General features: G+C 45.2%; 1 protein-coding gene across 4 annotated transcripts in view; it reads right to left on the bottom strand.

The window, feature by feature from the left end:
• The window catches only part of MCC (MCC regulator of WNT signaling pathway), a 331,118-nt gene that overhangs the window by 23,330 nt on the left and 289,629 nt on the right, over positions 1-18,159 (bottom strand). For all 4 annotated transcript variants that reach the window (XM_026649202.2, XM_026649201.2, XM_026649203.2 and 1 more), the window contains 2 exons: positions 17,100-17,283; positions 2,621-2,855 (listed from right to left, as the gene is read on the bottom strand). In XM_026649202.2, coding sequence (XP_026504987.1) covers positions 2,621-2,855; positions 17,100-17,283 — 419 coding nt within the window. The remainder of the gene's footprint in view (positions 1-2,620; positions 2,856-17,099; positions 17,284-18,159) is intronic.

Consider the following 18,159-nt stretch of genomic DNA (forward strand, 5'->3'; position numbering starts at 1 on the left):
TCACATTTATAGGATGGGGAATTGTATCCTGGAAAGCAGTGACAATGAAAAGGACTTAGGAGCCCTGTGTATCTGGACACAAATCTCAGATACTTAAAGAGGGCAATATCAAGGAGGAGTAGGGAGGTCGTGTTACCTGTGTATAAAGTATTAGTGTGACTATTAACTGGAAAATGCTGTCCACACTTCAAAAAGGATGTTAGAAAATTAGGAAGGGATCAGAAAAGAGTTACAAGAATGACTCAAGATCTGGCCTAATAATGAGAGACTTTAAAAGCTCAATCTATTTAGTTTATACCAGCAAAGGTTAAGAGGTGACTTGATCATTGTCTATAACGACCTACACAGGGAAGAGATTTCTGCTCTTTTTAATCTAGCAGAAAAAAGCATAATGAGATCTAATAGTTGGAAGCTGATGCTAGACAAATTCAGACTTGTAATAATGTAAAATTTTTTAACAATTATTAAATAATTGGGTAATAATTAACCACGGGAACAACTTGCCTAGGGATGTGGTGGATTCTTCCTCATGTGAAATCCTTATATTAAGACTAGATATCTTTCTAAAATAATACGCTATAGCTCAAACAGAAATAATGGGCTTGATATAGAAATTACAGGATGAGGTTCTTAGGCCTATGTTATGCGGGAGGTCAGACTAGATGAGCATAATGGTCCCTTCTGGCTTTAAAATCTGTGAATCAATGCCTGTTGCTGATTGAGGAGTGGTGCCCATGGACTCCAAAGAGAGTCCCTCCCATCAATTTTCCTAGATCAGGAAGATGGTGGCTGTGAAGTAGAGCATCAGAAGTGTGAGGATAAATGAGGAGGAAATAGGAGTGGTTGTCTCTCAATGTTCTAGAAAGCTCACCTCCCTACCCCCAAAAATTATTCTCAGTGGAAAGAGAGGAAGGAAATCAAATGCAGAATTGAGTATATTGATATGTATGTTTAGGACTTGCCTACACACAGAAGTTGCACTGTTTTAATCTAAAATGATTTTGTTAAACTGCTGCAACATTGTGGACGTACTTACAATGATTTAAGCCTGGTTATATTGGTTTAACCTGGTTACAAGCCCAGGCTAAACCAATATAAGAAGATCCACACACAATGCTGCACTAGTTTAACTAAATTGGTATAAAATCATATTTTAGTTATATCGGTACAACTATGTACGTAGATCAAGCCTCAGAGGTCACAGTTTAGTCCTAACTAGCCCCACCACTGAAAATCTCCATGCTCCTATATCTTCTACTCCCACACCGACTCTGTGTTGCAGCACAGTGTCAAGACATTGCTCTGAACTGGTGACCACTTAAGTGCCTTACGGATAATAACTTAACAAGTCCTCCTTCTTTTCTGAGGCAATATGAAACGGAGGTGGCTTTGTTCTGCCTCAGTACACAAAGCTTCGAGTGTTTTCTCCGAGTGGGACACGCACAAGCTTGTGAGTGAGGTAATGAAACATTACACTAGCAGTGCTGTCTCATGCTTTTGGTCTCCCTCGAGCACCTCTGCTGTCATAGCTCCCTATAGCAAGCACATGGCTTCTTGATTGCTGTGTCATAAGTTTAGAACCATGGATTGAAGTCCTTGCTTAACGCACACAGACTTGGTCATTGCTAATGCCCTCTCTCACTACCTGGGCTCGTGGAATGTGACCTCCAACCCAGCTAGATGCCACCCCAAGTGTCATGATCAACATTACAGGTCTGTGATTCTACCAAACACTCTTTCAGAGAGAAAAGGGACTAGGCATGCTATGCCCTTACAGTGAGGTTAGTGAGTATGTCAAAGGCTCCATGTTACTACTTGGAACCACTTAAATCCTACTTTCTGTATTTAATAAAATCACTTTTTATTTATTAAAAGTATGTGTTAATACCTGGGGAGGCAAACAGCTGTGCATATCTCTCTATCAGTGTTACAGTGGGCGAACAATTTATGAGTTTACCTTGTATAAGCTTTATACAGGGTAAAACAGATTTATTTGGGTTTAGACCCTATTGGGAGTTGGGCATCTGAGTGTTAAAGACCGGAACACTTCTGTTAGCTGCTTTCAGTCAAGCCTGCAGCTTTGGGGCAAGTAATTCAGACCCTGGGTCTGTGTTGGAGCAGACGGGCGTGTCTGGCTCAGCAAGACAGGGTGCTGGGGTCCCGAGCTGGCAGGGAAAGCAGGGGAAGTAGTAGTCTTGGTACATCGGGTGGCAGCTCCCAAGGGGGGTTCTGTGATCCAACCCATCACAACAACAATTTAATATAAAAATAAACAAGCACAAAGGACACTATACTGGTTGCATTGGATGTGGTGGGGGCAAGCAATGGGGTTACAATGTTGTGTAATATTAGGGTCCCTATTGAATAGTTTAGGTCTAATGGACTGCACAGGATACAGGGCTGTGGGTATGCTACAACCTTTCAGATATAGCACAGGGCATGTGACAGGGTTAGGTTATGCAATAACCAGATAGAGAGGGGTAAATTGTGCACACTCTTGCTATTGTCACAATGTCCTTTGGGATGTTCAGGTCTCATAGTGGTCCTGAGCATCACTGTTAGTTACCTCTCTCTAATACCATGAAGCAATCAGGGGCAAAGACAGCAGGTTATAAAATACCTTCATTGCCATGAGTTCCTGCATCAATACTGCATTTTCCAGATCTAGCCTCTGGCTGTCTCCACGAGGTTTGACATCATAACTAAGGGGATCAATATGGATGCTCTCCAGCTCCAACATGGTCAGCTTGACTGCTGCCCTGTCATTCTTCAGCTGCTGGATGTAATCCTTCAACCTCTGCTCATCCTCCTTTGTGAACTCCGTATCACAGCTACTTGCAGTTGAGCTGGTAGTGCTTGGAAGACCAAAAACAGCATTACTCATTGGGAGAAGGATTCAGGTCTCTAGGCTCTCCCCCCGTCCACCTGCCCCCAGCCCCCATTTGAAATTTGTTTAATTAACACCACACACATGATTCACCCAAGCATATTTACACTCGCAGTTGCCACAGAGTATAATTTTATCAGGATCATCATCATCAAACGTGCACAGTCTACTGAGGACCGTTGTGCCAGCCTGAATGACCATGATTAAGGTTAAGATTTTGTCATGGTTATTTTTAGTAAAAGTCACAGCCAGGTCATGGGCAATAAAAAAAAAAAAACCGAAACCCCCCCCCCTTAAAAAAAAACGGGCTTCCATGAATTTTTGTTTATTGCCCATGACCTGTACGTGACTTTTACTAAAAATAACCATGACAAAAGGGGGCTGATGGAGGGATGAGAGCCCAAGCCCTGCTGTGGGAGGCTAGGAGGGGGTCCAGCACCCACTGCTGCGGTGGCTGACAGCTCTTGGGTCCCCCCTGAAGCCTGTGGCAACTCCGAGTTCCAGGACCCCCGCCAGCTGACAGCTCCAGCCCTCCTGCCCTGGGTCTGAAGCACAAAATGTCACAGAGGTCTCTGGAAGTCACGGAATCCATGACATAATCTTAGCCTTAACCATGGTTGATGGCATCGTTATAATCGAGTTACCACATCTGGCTCAATCCTATGAATCCATGAATGGCTTTGCAGGGGGTGCCAGGCAGGGTTGGGTCATGCACCCCCTTGCATGTTGATGGAGAGCTTGAGAGCACGGTGTGCTGGTGTGTTTTTGTCCCTCTGGTGACATGGCTGAACAGCATGCCATCCTTTCGAATATAAGGAGCAATTGAAGGAAGGCAAGAATGGCCAGCAGGATCCAGTGTGTATTAATATTGTTATAGAACTACTGTAGTACTATAGAAAATATTAACTTGGGAGCACATATCAAACATCCCATTTTTCAATTTAGCCTGGACCAAGTGTTGCAATATGCAAAAGAAACACACACACACACAAAACTCTGCAACTTTAAAATACAGAAAAGAAAAAATATATAGTTCTTCAAACAGAATAAAAAATGTTACAATACTGAGTCAATTATTTCTTCACTGCAAAGACAGATCATTAGTTTTGCTGGCATAACTACTTTTGACACAAAACTTTTTTTTAATAAACAATTAAGTGCTTGTTAAATATGCCATGCTGAGAGCAACATGAACTAAAATCCTTTATCTACAGAGCTGATACAGCACAAGCAGCAGCGCAGAAAACTTCTGCATGCTGCCTCATGCCTTGAATGGGAATAACAATATCTCTTGGAAAAGTTAGTTCAGATTCCATGCCCCGTCTGCTGATTTTGATGGTCACCTGTAAGAAACAGCCTGAGATTGCTTCAGAAAGTCCAGCTGCTGTCATGGCACTGTCTTTCAATCACTATAAACCTGGGGCTGGATTTGAAACAGTGACCAGCTACCCCAGAGCTAACTTCCACAAGACATCCAAATCCCTCAACTTGGAGGTATCTAAGTCATGTTTTACAGGACTTCTAACAGAACACCATCATCTGACTTTATTGTCGCATTCCTTTTCCAAAGGTAGTTTCAAAAGAAAAACTGCCAGACAATTTTAGCTTGCTCCATACATGTCACATAATGAAGAGCTTTTACAAAGGGAAAACAATTTCTAGATAAGCACGAGGCGCCTCAGTGCCCCATCTCTATCTATGTGCATTCCAGTGTTCTAGGGAGAAGAGATTTATGGAGGTTAATTGCAATGCTGCTTTAGTTCCTTAACATTCCACTGCTGAATATACTTGCAATAACACTAAAAGGAAAAGAAACAGCACTGCATTTTCTACAACCCTACACAGACAAAGCTGCCTGCTGTCTCCTGAGGACCTGTAATCAGCTGCTGGGTGAGGGTTAAGTCATCCATTAACTGTGCCTGTCTGGAATGCTGGATGATCTCAGTTATCAGCAGGGGAATAAATCACATTCTGTATTGGGTTGCATTATTTTTCAGCATTTTTTTGAGGAGGAAAAAACCCCACCCTGTGGACTCCTGCTGGAGCCAGGCTAATGTGTAATGGAAATACACTTTGCTTACACACTTATGCACTGCTGAAAGAAGAGGGGGGAAAAACAGGTTGGTTTTTTCTCCTTCCTCTCAATTGTGCTTGTGCTCAAGCAGTGTTGATTTTAAGTTGCATCAGATAATTGCCAGTGGATCTTTCAGAGAATTCCAAGCCCAGGGCAGCCTGAGAGGAAACAGAGAATTGGCAGGGCTACAAAGGCTTCCTTAAGTCTCCTCCCCCCCCCCCATGAAATATCACATTACATGGCTTTACTACAGCTTTCTGCTAATTTCAAATGATTTCTTCTCTCTCTTAGGGATAACAGGCGCCGTGTTTACTAGAAGTGAAAACCACTTTTTTCCCCACTAATTCCCATCTGCAGTAAATCAGAACCCAGCTAGCCTATATTGGGTAAAAATACACTCAGGTTTTAATGAGTTCTCCATAATACTTTGCTTTTCATCAGAGGATCTCAAAGCTCTTTATAAACCTTATTTAATTAGCCTCACTAGGCCCTCGTGAGGTAGATATGATGTAAAAAATCAGGCAATACAACAAATTACTATTCAATTCTATATTCAAGTGGTGTTGTAGATCTCTTTGGGTTCCAAAATAAAAAGTTATTCAGCCTTCCTGGACTACACACAGAGACTAATACTCAGGGACAGTATTTAGGGTCCACACAGCCTGCACATCCTAAGAGTTTTAGTTAATGTTAACCTTAGCTTTCGTTTATAGAGAAAATATGCTCCTTGTCCTCTTTGCTGGAAAGACAGCTCTCAGAATGAAAACTGAGCACTGGCCTGTATATCTGCTATGAGGATGATTCCTAAAGCTCCCCAGGTATTCACAGTACCAGCCACAGCTGCATAGGACTGACCTTTCAGGTCCACAGCTACAGGTCTCCATTTTTTGGAGACCAATCCACAGCTGTGGAAGGCAACGGCAACTTGGGTTGCTGCCAATGATGCTAGAGCTGTCTTTAGCTCAGTCCTGGCTGGCTGCCTGCCTGCAGCTGAGCTGGCTCCTCTGCTGAAGTGCTAGTGAGGCCTCTGGTTACAAGGTGAGGAATTAATAGAGGAGCTGTCTCAATTACAGGCAGCCAGTACAAAGAGGACAGAAGAAAAGGAGAACTGCCCCTTGTCCCCTAACTAGGGTGACCAGAAAGCAAGTGTGAAAAATTGGAACAGAGGGTGTGTGTGTGTGGGGGGGGGGGGTAATAGAAGCCTATATAAGAAAAAGCCCCAAATATCAGGACTGTCCCTATAAAATTGGTGCCAGAATCCCCCCACCCAGCGTGAGAGAAGAGAGGAGGCAATATGGCCAGCAGAGGAAAGGGGTACATAACCTATTCCCCTACTCAAGAGGCAGAGACAGCCCCCCAATCCCTACCCCCATTTCTTAAATTGTGGAGAAGAAATTCAGTCTGCAAGGCTGCATGACTAAGCACTAAAACAATGCCATGATGCATATGTGATCCTGGGTTGTGATGCCACATGGGGCTCCTTCAAAACTCACTTTGATGGCTCTCCCCAATCCTCAGGCCAGCCCTGCTGCATATGTGGGGGAACCTCCCCCGCTGGATACTGTGTAGTGCTGAATTTGGCAGACTGCTATGCTTTCCGATGGCAATCAGGGTAACACGAATGAGGTTAGGGGATGAACTGAATAGGCAGCATGTCACAACCAGAAAAAAACCAAAAACAGATACATGATGTCTCTCTCATTTCTCTAACATGCAGGTAGGGGAAAAAATTATACAGCTCCATCAGACCTTTTGGGAAAATGATTTCCTTCTGCACATCCCCTCCCCCCCCCCCCCCGGTGTTCATAAAGAGCTGAAAGAAACATTCTACCCACTCGGTTCATCACTAACATCTGCAAGATTCCTAAATGATACCCAATTAATTTGTATATGTATTTTTTATACAGAGCATACTAGATAGCGTGGTGTAATATTAAGAGGTGTACATGTACATCTCCACACACGTGTACAAACACACACACACATATTACATGTGCAAATATACAAACACACACACTGCATATATAAAATATTTCTCTGTTTACTGATGCTGTTGAGTACATCCTTTCTTTTCATTCAAGAAACCCTGTCTGGGTGAAAAGGATACAGTATGAATTTCTATCCATAATAACTGTGGGTTAAGGCTTTATAGAATTAAAATAATGTGGAATGTCCCAAATCCATGTAACACTCTTGAATGGTAATGTCTGCATTTGAACTTTTACTTTAAGGAATATTTGTTAGGTCACGTACATCTGTCCACCCATCTTCCAGGTCAGAGTGGCTCCATATCAGAGAAAGCACACAACCGGAAGGCAGGGATAACCTTTCAGATAAACTGGCCTTCACTCAGACCAGTAGAATTTGAATTAACAGTATATTGGGCTATAATCTCAATATTTTGGCAAAACTACCTCCCTTCTTTGGAAACCTATTTGCTCCAATGATGAAGTCTGGTACTGAGAGCATACCACATGCTTCGGGATTTGGAAGCATTAACATGTTTCCATATCGACATTTCCACATTTCAGCCAACATAATCCTTTATTTCACCTACTTATCCGAAATCCATGAGGTGGTTCTGAGAGGAGGATTTAGCCCTAGGTTTGGGTAAGTTCAGATGGGTAGTGGTAAAATATGTTGTAGAAATGTATTTCCTTTGCATGTGATGGGACAGACTGTCCTTCTTGCATCTTGATGGAAGGTTGGGGTTACTAGTAGTGCAATGAATACAAAACAGCATCCTTAGTCATTGTAACAGCAGCAATCTCCATCTCTCTCTCTCATTTCATTCTTTTTACAGGTGCAATCAGTTGGATCTTCTTGGAAATGAATGCTCCTCTGTCCATTAAAACAATTACGACTTCCATAAAGCTATTTTTATTTTCAAAAATGAATTGGTAATATAGTTGGGTTGCTGCCAACCAAATAAATTGAGATGCTAGCTATTATTTTATTCACTTCGCTGGTAACAACCTCTATGCTGGTTTTTCATTTCATCTCAGATGCTCCCTTTTACAATCTTTGACCCCCCTTGTCACCAGCAGTTGCCTGTGCTTGTGTTCTCGGTAATATGTTCAGTGATTTGACATTCAGCACCTCATTCGTGATGCCAAAGTTAAGGCTGGGTCAGCACTTCCATTATAAACCCGTTTTGTGGGGTTTCAAACTGCAGTGAGAATTATTCACTTTATCACAAAGTCTTAGCCAAAAAGAGGGGGTTTTAACCCTCCTCCTTTACAAAGTTTTAAAGAAAAAAACGTGCCTGGCAGTTTGAGTTAGAGGATCTTCATTAATACTACTTTTCTTTGCAAATATCAGGCTTGGGTATTAAGATTATCTTGTAGTCACATATAATATTAAAATGTTTTCATTTCAGAGGCTAAGTGCAATCAAGTGAGGAATTTGTCCATTAATATGAACTGTTTCCAAACTCTGGTCCACAGAGCACTTGCTGGTCTTATGGAACTGGCTCCCCCTCCTTGTTTCCACCTGCTTCTACAGGCCCTCAGGTTCTTCCATGACAAAGAAAAAGCCAACAGAAGCAGCTGGAAATAAGAAGTCAGACTTGCTGCCTCTGCTAGGGGTTACTGTCACAACTGAGAGGAGACGGAATCCACCTTCAGTGATTGCAACCACCAGTGGGTGGGGCCAGGGCTGCTGCCAGCCTCCAGCATGAAAGAACCATAGAGTACAGAAGGACAGCAAGTCCAGGGTAGCACGGAAGGATGAAGACAAAAGAAGGGAGCCAAGTGGCAGGGAGGTATGTACAAGTGAAGAGGAGGAGCAGGTAGCATGTGCAAGGTGAGATGAAAAAGGGAGCACAGAAGCATATGCAGAGAGGCAGCAGGAAAGAGAGAGGATGAGAATGGACAGGTATGCATGTAATGAAATGAAGACCAAAAGGAGAGTGAATGTCTGTTTTCTTCACAAAGGACAAAATGCATACTGAATTAAAGACAGTTACAAATACATACCTATTTTACTAACATCACTGTCTAAGCAAACATTGTAGTTGCCACAAGGATGTTATATGATTGTGAACAGCAGGGGGTGCTCATGAGAATCTCTCTCTATTGAGATGTGGGCCACATTATGGAGAAGTCTGAGTTACATCATCTAACTGCCTTTGTCCTCTGGATGAAAACAATGGGAAAAAGAGGAGATTTTGTTCTTAGCTGAGAAAATGTTGCATGTGCCCTCTTGAAATTTCAAAAGTATTTATATGTGGATTTAAAAAAGGAAATGCAGAGTGGTGTGGTGGAATATGGAGTCAAAATGTCCTGAGTTTTCTAAGCCCTCGTCTGACTGCTCCTGACTTGCTGCCCTTGGGCCACTGACAGTAACTTCTGTTTATCTCAGATTCTCTGTCTATAAAAAGGGGATAATATTTAGTTACCTTCTTTGTAAGGAAATCACAAGGAATAAAGTCCACCTACATTGAATGTATATGACATCTCAGCTACAAAAGACGGTTACCTTTCGTAACTGTTGTTCTTCAAGATGTGTTGCTCATGTCCATTCCATTGTAGATGTGTGTGCTCGCCACATGCACCGGTGCCGGAAGTTTTCCCCTCAGTGGTATCCATAGGGGACTGGCTCTGGTGCCCTCTGGAGTGGTGCGCTTTTGCGCTGGTATAAGGGGTGACGCAGGCTCCCCTCTCCCTCAGTTCCTTCTTGCTGGAACTCTGTCTGAGGCGAAGGAGAGCAGGTCATGGAATGGACATGAGCAACACATCTCAAAGAACAAGGATTACGAAAGGTTAGTAACCATTTTTTCTTCTTCGAGTGATTGCTCATGTTTAGGGCCCTACCAAATTCACGGCCATGAAAAGTGCGTCATGGACCATGAAATCTGGTCTCCCCTGGTGAAATCTCGTCTTTTGTGTGCCTTTACCCTATACTATACAGATTTCAGGGGGAAGACCAGCATTTCTCAAATTGGGGATCCTGACCCAAAAGGGAGTTGCTGGGGGGTCTCAGTATTGCCACCCTTACTTCTATGCTGCCTCCAGAGCTGGGCAACTGGAGAGCAGCAGCTGTTGGCTGGGCGCCCAGCTATGAAGGCATCGCCCGCCATCAGCAGCACAGAAGTATAGGTGGCATCACCATACCATGCCTGGGCAGTGGCCACGGCCATATCCAGGAGCATGCCGAACCTATACTGGCGAAGCCAGGCCAGGGCGATCATAATGACCCGTGCTTTGTCCCTCTTGATTTTTTAAGAGGACTTTGCTGATGAGCAGAATTGGTGGGAAGGTGTACATCAGGTCTCCTGACCACCACAGGAGAAAGGCATCGGAAAATGAGCCTCTGCTGAGGCCTTGCAGAGAGCAGAATTGATGACACTTTCTGTTCTGTCTGGTGGTGAACAGGTCCACTCGGGAGCTCCCCACTTCTGGAAGAGGATTCTGACGACCTCCAAGTGGTGGGACCACTCGTGGTGAGAGAAGGACCTGCTGAGACGATCTGCCTGGGGAAGTACGAGGCTTCCAGATGGATTGTATGCTGAATGCAGAAGTCCCACAGACAGAGGGCCTCCTGGCACCCACGCAAGGAACGAGCTCCCCCTATCTGTTGACATAGAACACGAAGGCTGTTGTTCATCAACACCTGCACCACGTGACTGGACAGTTGGGGAAGGAAGATACCACAAGTCAGACAGATGGCTCTGAGCTCCCTGGCGTTTATATGTAACGCAAACTCTTCTTGAGACCATAACCCCTGAGTCTGCGGTGTATTGAGGTGTGTTCCCCAACCAAGGTCAGATGCATCTGAAATCAGGGAGACCGTAGGTTGCAGGCTCGCAAACGGCACAGCTTCCAACACTAGAATCGGGTCAGACCACAACTGCAGGGAGGTAAGTACCCACTGCGGATCATGATGACCTTGTCTAGGTGATGTCTGGCCGGGAGGTAGGCTGACGCCAGCCTTTTCTAGAGGGGACGCAGCCTGAGTCTCACATGTCAGACAACATACATGCATGATGCTGCCATGTGCCCAATAGTCTGAGACAGACCCATGCAGTGGTGAGCGGATGGGCAGCGACACTGGGAATCAGATCTGACATTGCCCTAAACCTGGAACAGCCCTTGATGAGCCATTTGTCGAGGTATGGGTATATCTGGATACCCTGATGTCTGAGGTAGGCCGCCACCACTGACATGTACTTTGTAAACACCATTGCTAGGCCAAAAAGGAGAACTGCGAATTGGTAGTCCCAACAATGAAATGTAGGAACTCTCGGTGTCCGTGAAATATCGATATGTGAAAGTAAGTGTCTTTCAGGTTGAGGGCGGCGTACCAGTGTCCCAGATCCAGGGAAGGAATGATGGAGGCCAGGGAGACTAAGCGGAACTTCAACTTCTTGAGATACTTGTTGAGGCTCTGCAGGTCGAGGATGGGGCATAGACTCCCCCCCCCCCCCTTGGCCTTTCAGATGAAAAAAATAGCAGGAGTAAAGGAATAAAGTCCCTTTCCCCTTTCCCCCTCAAGTGCAGAGGGACTTCTTCCACTGCTCCCACCCGCAGAAGGCCCTGCACCTCCTGAAGAGGGACAGGGAGGGAGAGGGGGAGGAGAAGGAGAGAAATAAACTGGACAGTATATCCCCCTCCTACCATGCTGAGGACCCACTGGTCTGATGTTATTGTAGCCCAGGCAGGGAGGAAGGGGGACAAACTGTTGGAAAAGAGCAGGTGGGCTGGATCCAGAACATAGTCTGGAATGTCACCCTCGAGTGCCCATCAAAATGCCTGCTTATTACCCAGTTGGTTGTGGATAGAGCTCGAGTGGGCTGAGAGGGCCGGCTGATGGCCCCTGCCAGAGCTTATAGCTCTTGCTCTTCTTGTGGAAGGGCTCTGATCGAGGTTTGGTCCGAAATCTGTGGGACTGTTGTGGCTTAAACCATTTCCTCACAGGCCCTGGCATGTAAAGATCCAGAGAAAGCAAGAGTCTTTTAGGCCGTGTAATTTACTGTCTGTTCCGGGAACAGCGCCAGGCCATCGAATGGGAGGTCCTGGATGGACTGCTGAACCTCAACCGACAGCCCCGACAACAGCAACGCCTTAGAGAAAGAGCCAAAGTCATGGTCCAGGCCACTGAACCTGCCACATCTGAGGCCGCTTAAAGGGCTGCCCTGGCCACAGCCATGCCCTCACTGAGGGTCGCCAGGAATTCCTTCCTGGGCTCTTCTGGCAGCGAGTCCACAAACTTGGCCATGGACTGCCAAATATTAAAATCATAGCGGCCAAGCAAGGCCTGATCGTTGGCCACTCTCAGCTGGAGGCTGGACATAGAATACATTTTTCTACCAAAGAGATTAAGCCTCTTTGCCTCCTTATTCATAAGCATTGATCCCGGTTGGCCCTATCTATCGCTCTCATTGGCTGCCGACACAACCAGTGAGCTTGGGGCGGGGTGGGTATGTAGATATTCAAAACCCTTAGCGGGGACGTATTTTCTTTCCACCTGCTTGCAGATGAGGGGAAGGGAGGAGGGTGTCTGCCACAGAGCCTTGATTAGTTTCACCACTCCCTCGTGGACTGGCAGTGCCACCTTGGAGGGGGCTGCTGCATTTAATACATTGAACAGGGAGTCTAAGGGCTCCGCCAGCTTCTCGGCTTCCAGCCACAAGTTCGACACCACCCTCTTCAAAAGCTCCTGGTGGGCCCCTGCATCATCCTGGGGGACCGCGTGAGAAAGCCCAGCAGTTGCTTCATAGGGCAAAGATGATGAGGTGGCAGGTATAGGTGGTTCTGTCAACTCCACTGCTTCTGCCAGGGGAGCCGCAGCCCATGGCCGAGGCTGGCTGTCCCCGGGGAGCTTGCTCTGACTCCACATCTGAGTCAGGGGGCAGGCGGGAGACTGTCGCCAACCATCTTTTGGATGCCCCCGAGACCAACTGATGCCCCTCTGACAGATGGGGAACCCCCCCGGGGGGGTTCCATAGTTGTCAAGGAGCCGGCCACTGGCCCTGGGGCCATGCAGCCACTGGTGGCCCAGAGGGGAATGCCGATGTCCCCAGTGGGTGACCTTGGCCTGCAGGCAGATCTTCCTCCTTGGGCTCTATACACTTCCTTCTTGCTGTCAGAGCCCGGAGGAGGGAGAGACTTGTCTGGGGGACCAGGATGGTACTGAGGCCTCCTGTCTACCCCATTCCTGTTGGCTCTCTCCGCGGACCTCCACTGGGGATCTGTACCAGGATGATGGCTCTCGGTGCCACGACTCCAGTGACCGGTGGCGGCCTTTGGCGGATCGGCGACAATATAGCGGAGATCAATGCCTCACGCTTTGAGAACGGTGCCACTCCAGAGACCTGGAGCAAGAGGATCAATGTCTTGGAGACCATCGATGTGCTCGCAGTGATCCGTACCAGTGATCTGGAGACAGGGCTCCAGGGACCAGCACCTCGACACTCCGGAGCGGTGCTGAAGACTGGGAGACTGACTCGGGCACTCCCGGCACTGGGGCTCTGGGGACTGGTGACGTGCCTCTGCAGGTCTGCGCCAGACTGCCGGCGATTGATGCCAGGACTTCGAGGAACGCTGCCTAGAGTCCGGGAACTAATGCTGGGAACTCTGGCAGGGAAGCCGACCTGCATCCGGCTGGTGGCGCTGTTCAGGCGAACGCTGGCAGGGGAGCAGTGCCACACTGATGGAGACCTCTGGAAGGGTCACAGGGCAGGTTTACCCCTCGAACGGGGCACCTCACTGGCCGGCATGGGCAGCACCAGAAAGGACAGTATGTCCTTAGCGGCTTAAAAGGCCTCCGGTGTGGACTGCACCACCAGGTACCAAGTGCCTCTGCTGCTTCCTGGGTGGCAGACGGGTCTGAAAGTGGGCTTGCCCGCTCAATGGGAATTGGAGCCTGGCCAATGTCCGAAGAGGAAGAGCTGCCCCACGTGGGTCTTTGTTCTCCTCCCCTTTACAGGATGTAGGAGAACGTCCTCTCCCGGCCTTTCTTTGCTTTTTAGCTGAAACTGGGGATGGGGATCGGCGCCGGTCAGAGGTAGGTGCCGGCAGCGTGCTCCACACCAAGGCCGCAGTGCTTGGAGCAGAGTCCAATCTCGTCGGCTCCGAAGCTGGTGCCAGGGCAAACTCTGTAAGGAGTGCTCGGACATGAATGTCCCTCTCCTTTTTGTCTGCGGCCTGAAGCTCTTGCAAATGCGACACTTGTTGCTCACGTAGGTATCCCCTAAACACTTGAGGCAGCTTCTATGGGGATCACTGACTGGCATAGGTTTTTTGTAGCAGTCACAAGGCTTGAAGCCCGGGGACCGGAGAATGCCTTGTCCCTAGGCTAAGTCCTGTACGGGACTAACTAATTAATTCTAACTGAACACTAAGGGAACTATTAACAATACAACTTTAACAACTATATACAATGAATTCGCTGCTAGGCACAGTTGAGATAGGAAAGCTTGCCGAGGCAAGGAAACGTTCCAGCACCATCACTGGCGGTCAGAAAGAATTGAGGGAGGGGGAAGCTGACGGCGCTCCTTATACTGGTGCATACGCGCGCTACTCCAGAGGGCGCCAGAGCCAGTCCCCTACAGATACCACTGAGGCAAAAACTTCCAGCACCGGTGCATGTGCAAGCACACACACCTACAATAGAATGGACATGAGCAAGTACTCTAAGAAGAACATTTGTTCAATCATACTTTCTTGTCCTCTGTTTGTGTGTGTAACCATTCAACTGTAGTATCAGTTCAATATCAGGTATGTTCTCAATAGCAGAGAAATTTATCATGTAATGATAGAGGAACAGACTCAAGCTAATAGGTCACACATACATGTGCATATATACATAAAATATATAGATACATATTTATAAATTTTTTTCATCTGCACCGTCACAGATCTTATTCTACAATTTTCTACTTGTTAAATCTGAAATTGCACTCTATTCTAAGCATGTGTACATGCTAAGACATTGTCTAGTCAACCAAAACAAATTTTACACACACATGCACACAGCCAGTGGATCACAGAGATCATTAGTTTCATTGCTCCACAAAAGCAGAGGGCATGTATGTAGAATGATTTTTTTCAGCTCTATCACTCAACCAAATGAAATCTGATTTTCACCAGACCAATGAAACTAGGGAAACATCTAGGGACTATATACATCCCTGGCAAATGTCAAGTTTCCAATACCAAAGCAAGACTGCAAAAAACCTACATTTTTCTCCCCTTCCATCCTTGAAATCAGTTCAACTGTTTACAGTGAAACTTTCAGGAAAAAAAATCCTTCCCTGGCTGAGCAACCAAATATCCACAAAAAGATAAAACTTTGAGAATATTATAAACAATCAAAAATGACCCTGTAGAATATAAATGCTTAAGCAACCTCAGCTGTGTGTTGCTATGTCATATACCCAGGAAAAAAACACACAAATGTACATGTATACAACCAGTATTTTTGCACCCTGACTATGACAGACAGGGTCAAGTGACCTGAAATAGTTTTGTATACTGCACTCCTAAGCAGGTCAATATTTTCGGCATCAAAACTATTGATTTACTAGTAATTAACACTGCGCTACATGAATGTATGTACTCAAACACCATCTCCTCTGCACAGGGTAACTCTGATACTGCAGCATATTTTTCAAGCAATATGACCCATTAGTTTTAGATATTTAAATTTACCCTGATGTTTGATGCAGAACTTGACCACATTTCTTAGTCTTTTGCTGCTTTTTAGGCTTGTCAGCCACAATGTAATAAATAGGAATTGTGGGGGAAATGATAAGGTGCTAACCAACTTTGTATAAAAACATAAAAAAGGAGAAATTTGCTTAAGAAACTGAGTAAACAATTTTAAGTGAATCTGAGGGACAGAAACTGAAAATTAATCAAGAAAAATGTTCACCTATATTTATATAAGATGGTTACCATTATTATTGCAAGAAGTCTGCCACCCATTCAGACTACCAAAAAACTATCCCCTCTCCTCTAATTTAGGTTGGCAGCGACCCAAACATTATTTCAGGCCAGTGCAACAACACGAGGTTGTGATGTGATGGAACACAGTGTTGAATCAGGGCATTGTAATGCAACAAATTTGTCCTCAAAACCACTAACAGATCTAATGGAGGGTCACACGATCCTGTGAGATAAAAGTTTCAGCAGAGAATAACTAAATCTTATGTATTTTTAGAGAAAGAAGGTATTTTAGAAAGTGTAACAGAAAACACATAGACTAGAATTTTTCAATTGATGGGAAAATAGCTGTCTCAACCAGAGATTTCAGCTATTATATTCCTAAGTCTTTTTCCAACATAAGACAATTTCTTGCCACTGTAAACCTGAACTCCAGTCAACGTCTTTATGTACAAACACACACAAAGTATATACGTTGTACAGAGAGGTACTGAAGAAGCAGCTGCTCCCCAGAAATATTTGAACTACATAATTTTTGTAAATAATAGTTCATTTAAGTTTTATTATTTTAAAGGTCTAAAAAAAAAATCTCAATATCCTGATTTTTCCTTCTGGAAAAATCCACTCTAACCTGCAAAAAGTTTGTCCACCAGTCAATATTTGTCTACAGTGTCAATTGCTAAAGGGAGGTTTTTCGGGATAGTGGGGTTGTTATGAAAAATCATTATAACTGATGGCAGAAACTTATTCGGTTTCTGTGAGAAGTGAAATGGTTATAGCTGTGACATTTAAAAACAACAATTCTTGAGCACTCCAAAAGCTTATGGAAACCTTCCTTGATGGAAGCACTTTTTTGGTTTCTAGTTCCCTGGAAACCTGTGGTGCCCTCAATACAATAGCAGTGAACAAGAAGTACATGCTTCATGTTTCAATGAGATGGGAAGGAGGGGAAGAGAGAGAGAAACAGAATCACTGAAGTAAAAGAAATGTTATGGTTTTGCCCTTTATGAGCGAGATCAAAGATCAGAATCACCCGCTTGCAACAAATCTATACAAAATCCTTCTTGCATGGAGCTTGCTCAAAGTCTGAGAATAGGCTCACTGAAGCATGGTGGTGATTTAAAAAAATAAAAACAAAAAACACAGCAGACTGACGTGAGGGTGGATAGTTGAATAAATGGAATACAACATAATCTACTTAGGTTTGAAACCAAAGGCCTGGGGATTAATAGGCTCGATGAGTTGCAGTTACCTGGTGTGGCTGTTGGATGACAGGCTCTCCCAGGGCTGTACGCTACAGCCAGTGATCGCATAGGCTCCCCCGCAGCTGCCATCTAATTTCATCAGCAGGGCTTTTGCTGCATTCTCAGCTGTCTTCCTGCAGTCGTGAGCTCTCTTGAGCATCTGGGTAATGTTCTCATCACCTGTTTGGTCCCCTAGTTTGCAAGCAAACAATCAGTGTCAGCTTCGAAGAGCATACTGAAAATTAATACTAGAATACAGACTTTTAAAGCTATTTTCACTTAATGCTGTGACATTAACACCTAGCTAGCAATTTGTGATCTAAGTGAGACTAATACAGAGAAAAAGAACAAAGCTATGACTTGTATTTATCTGTTTTGTGCTAGAGGTAAACACATACAATGCTGCCATCAGACAGGACAAGTAAGAGACAGTTTGCTCTGTGGAAGACTGTGCTTTATCCTCATTTGAGCCAAGCATTGTACATCCACATTTTATGCTCGCTAAATAAGCCACATGCCCTTGAATATTAACCCTCCAGAAGGGTTGCCCTTAAGACAGCATTAAAATTGTGGAAGCGAGAGTACCAGCCAACAGGAGTGGGCTGGTTGGACTAATCTCCTTGAGAAGATGCAGCAACAACTCCCTTGTATTTTCCATGTAGGGGTGTGGTTGTAAATCCTCACTGATCTTCACAGCCACAGAGAGGAAAATTATCTGTGTTACCAGCAACAAGGATACACCAAGCAGTGCGAAGGGCAGTGAGAGGCAGCATAGTCTAGTGGAAAGAGCAGTGGACTGGGAGCTGGGAGAGCCGTGTTCCATTCCCAACTCTATCACAGACCTGCTGGGGGACTTTAGGCAATTTGCTCTCTATGCCCCAGCTTCCCCTCCCACCCTTTTTGTCTCTCTTGTCTATTTAGACTGTAAGGTCCTTCAAGGCAGGACCTGTCTCTTACTATGTTTGTGTACAGTGTCTAGTACTAACAGGGCCTCATTCTGAGTTGGGGTCTTGTGCTAATGTAACATCAAAAAATAAATAATAAAAAGAAAAAGAAAAAAGCAGAAAA

This window comes from Terrapene carolina, unplaced genomic scaffold (genome assembly GCF_002925995.2).
Source record: "Terrapene carolina triunguis isolate 2854851 unplaced genomic scaffold, T_m_triunguis-2.0 Scaffold69, whole genome shotgun sequence".
NCBI classification, from domain to species: domain Eukaryota; kingdom Metazoa; phylum Chordata; order Testudines; family Emydidae; genus Terrapene; species Terrapene triunguis.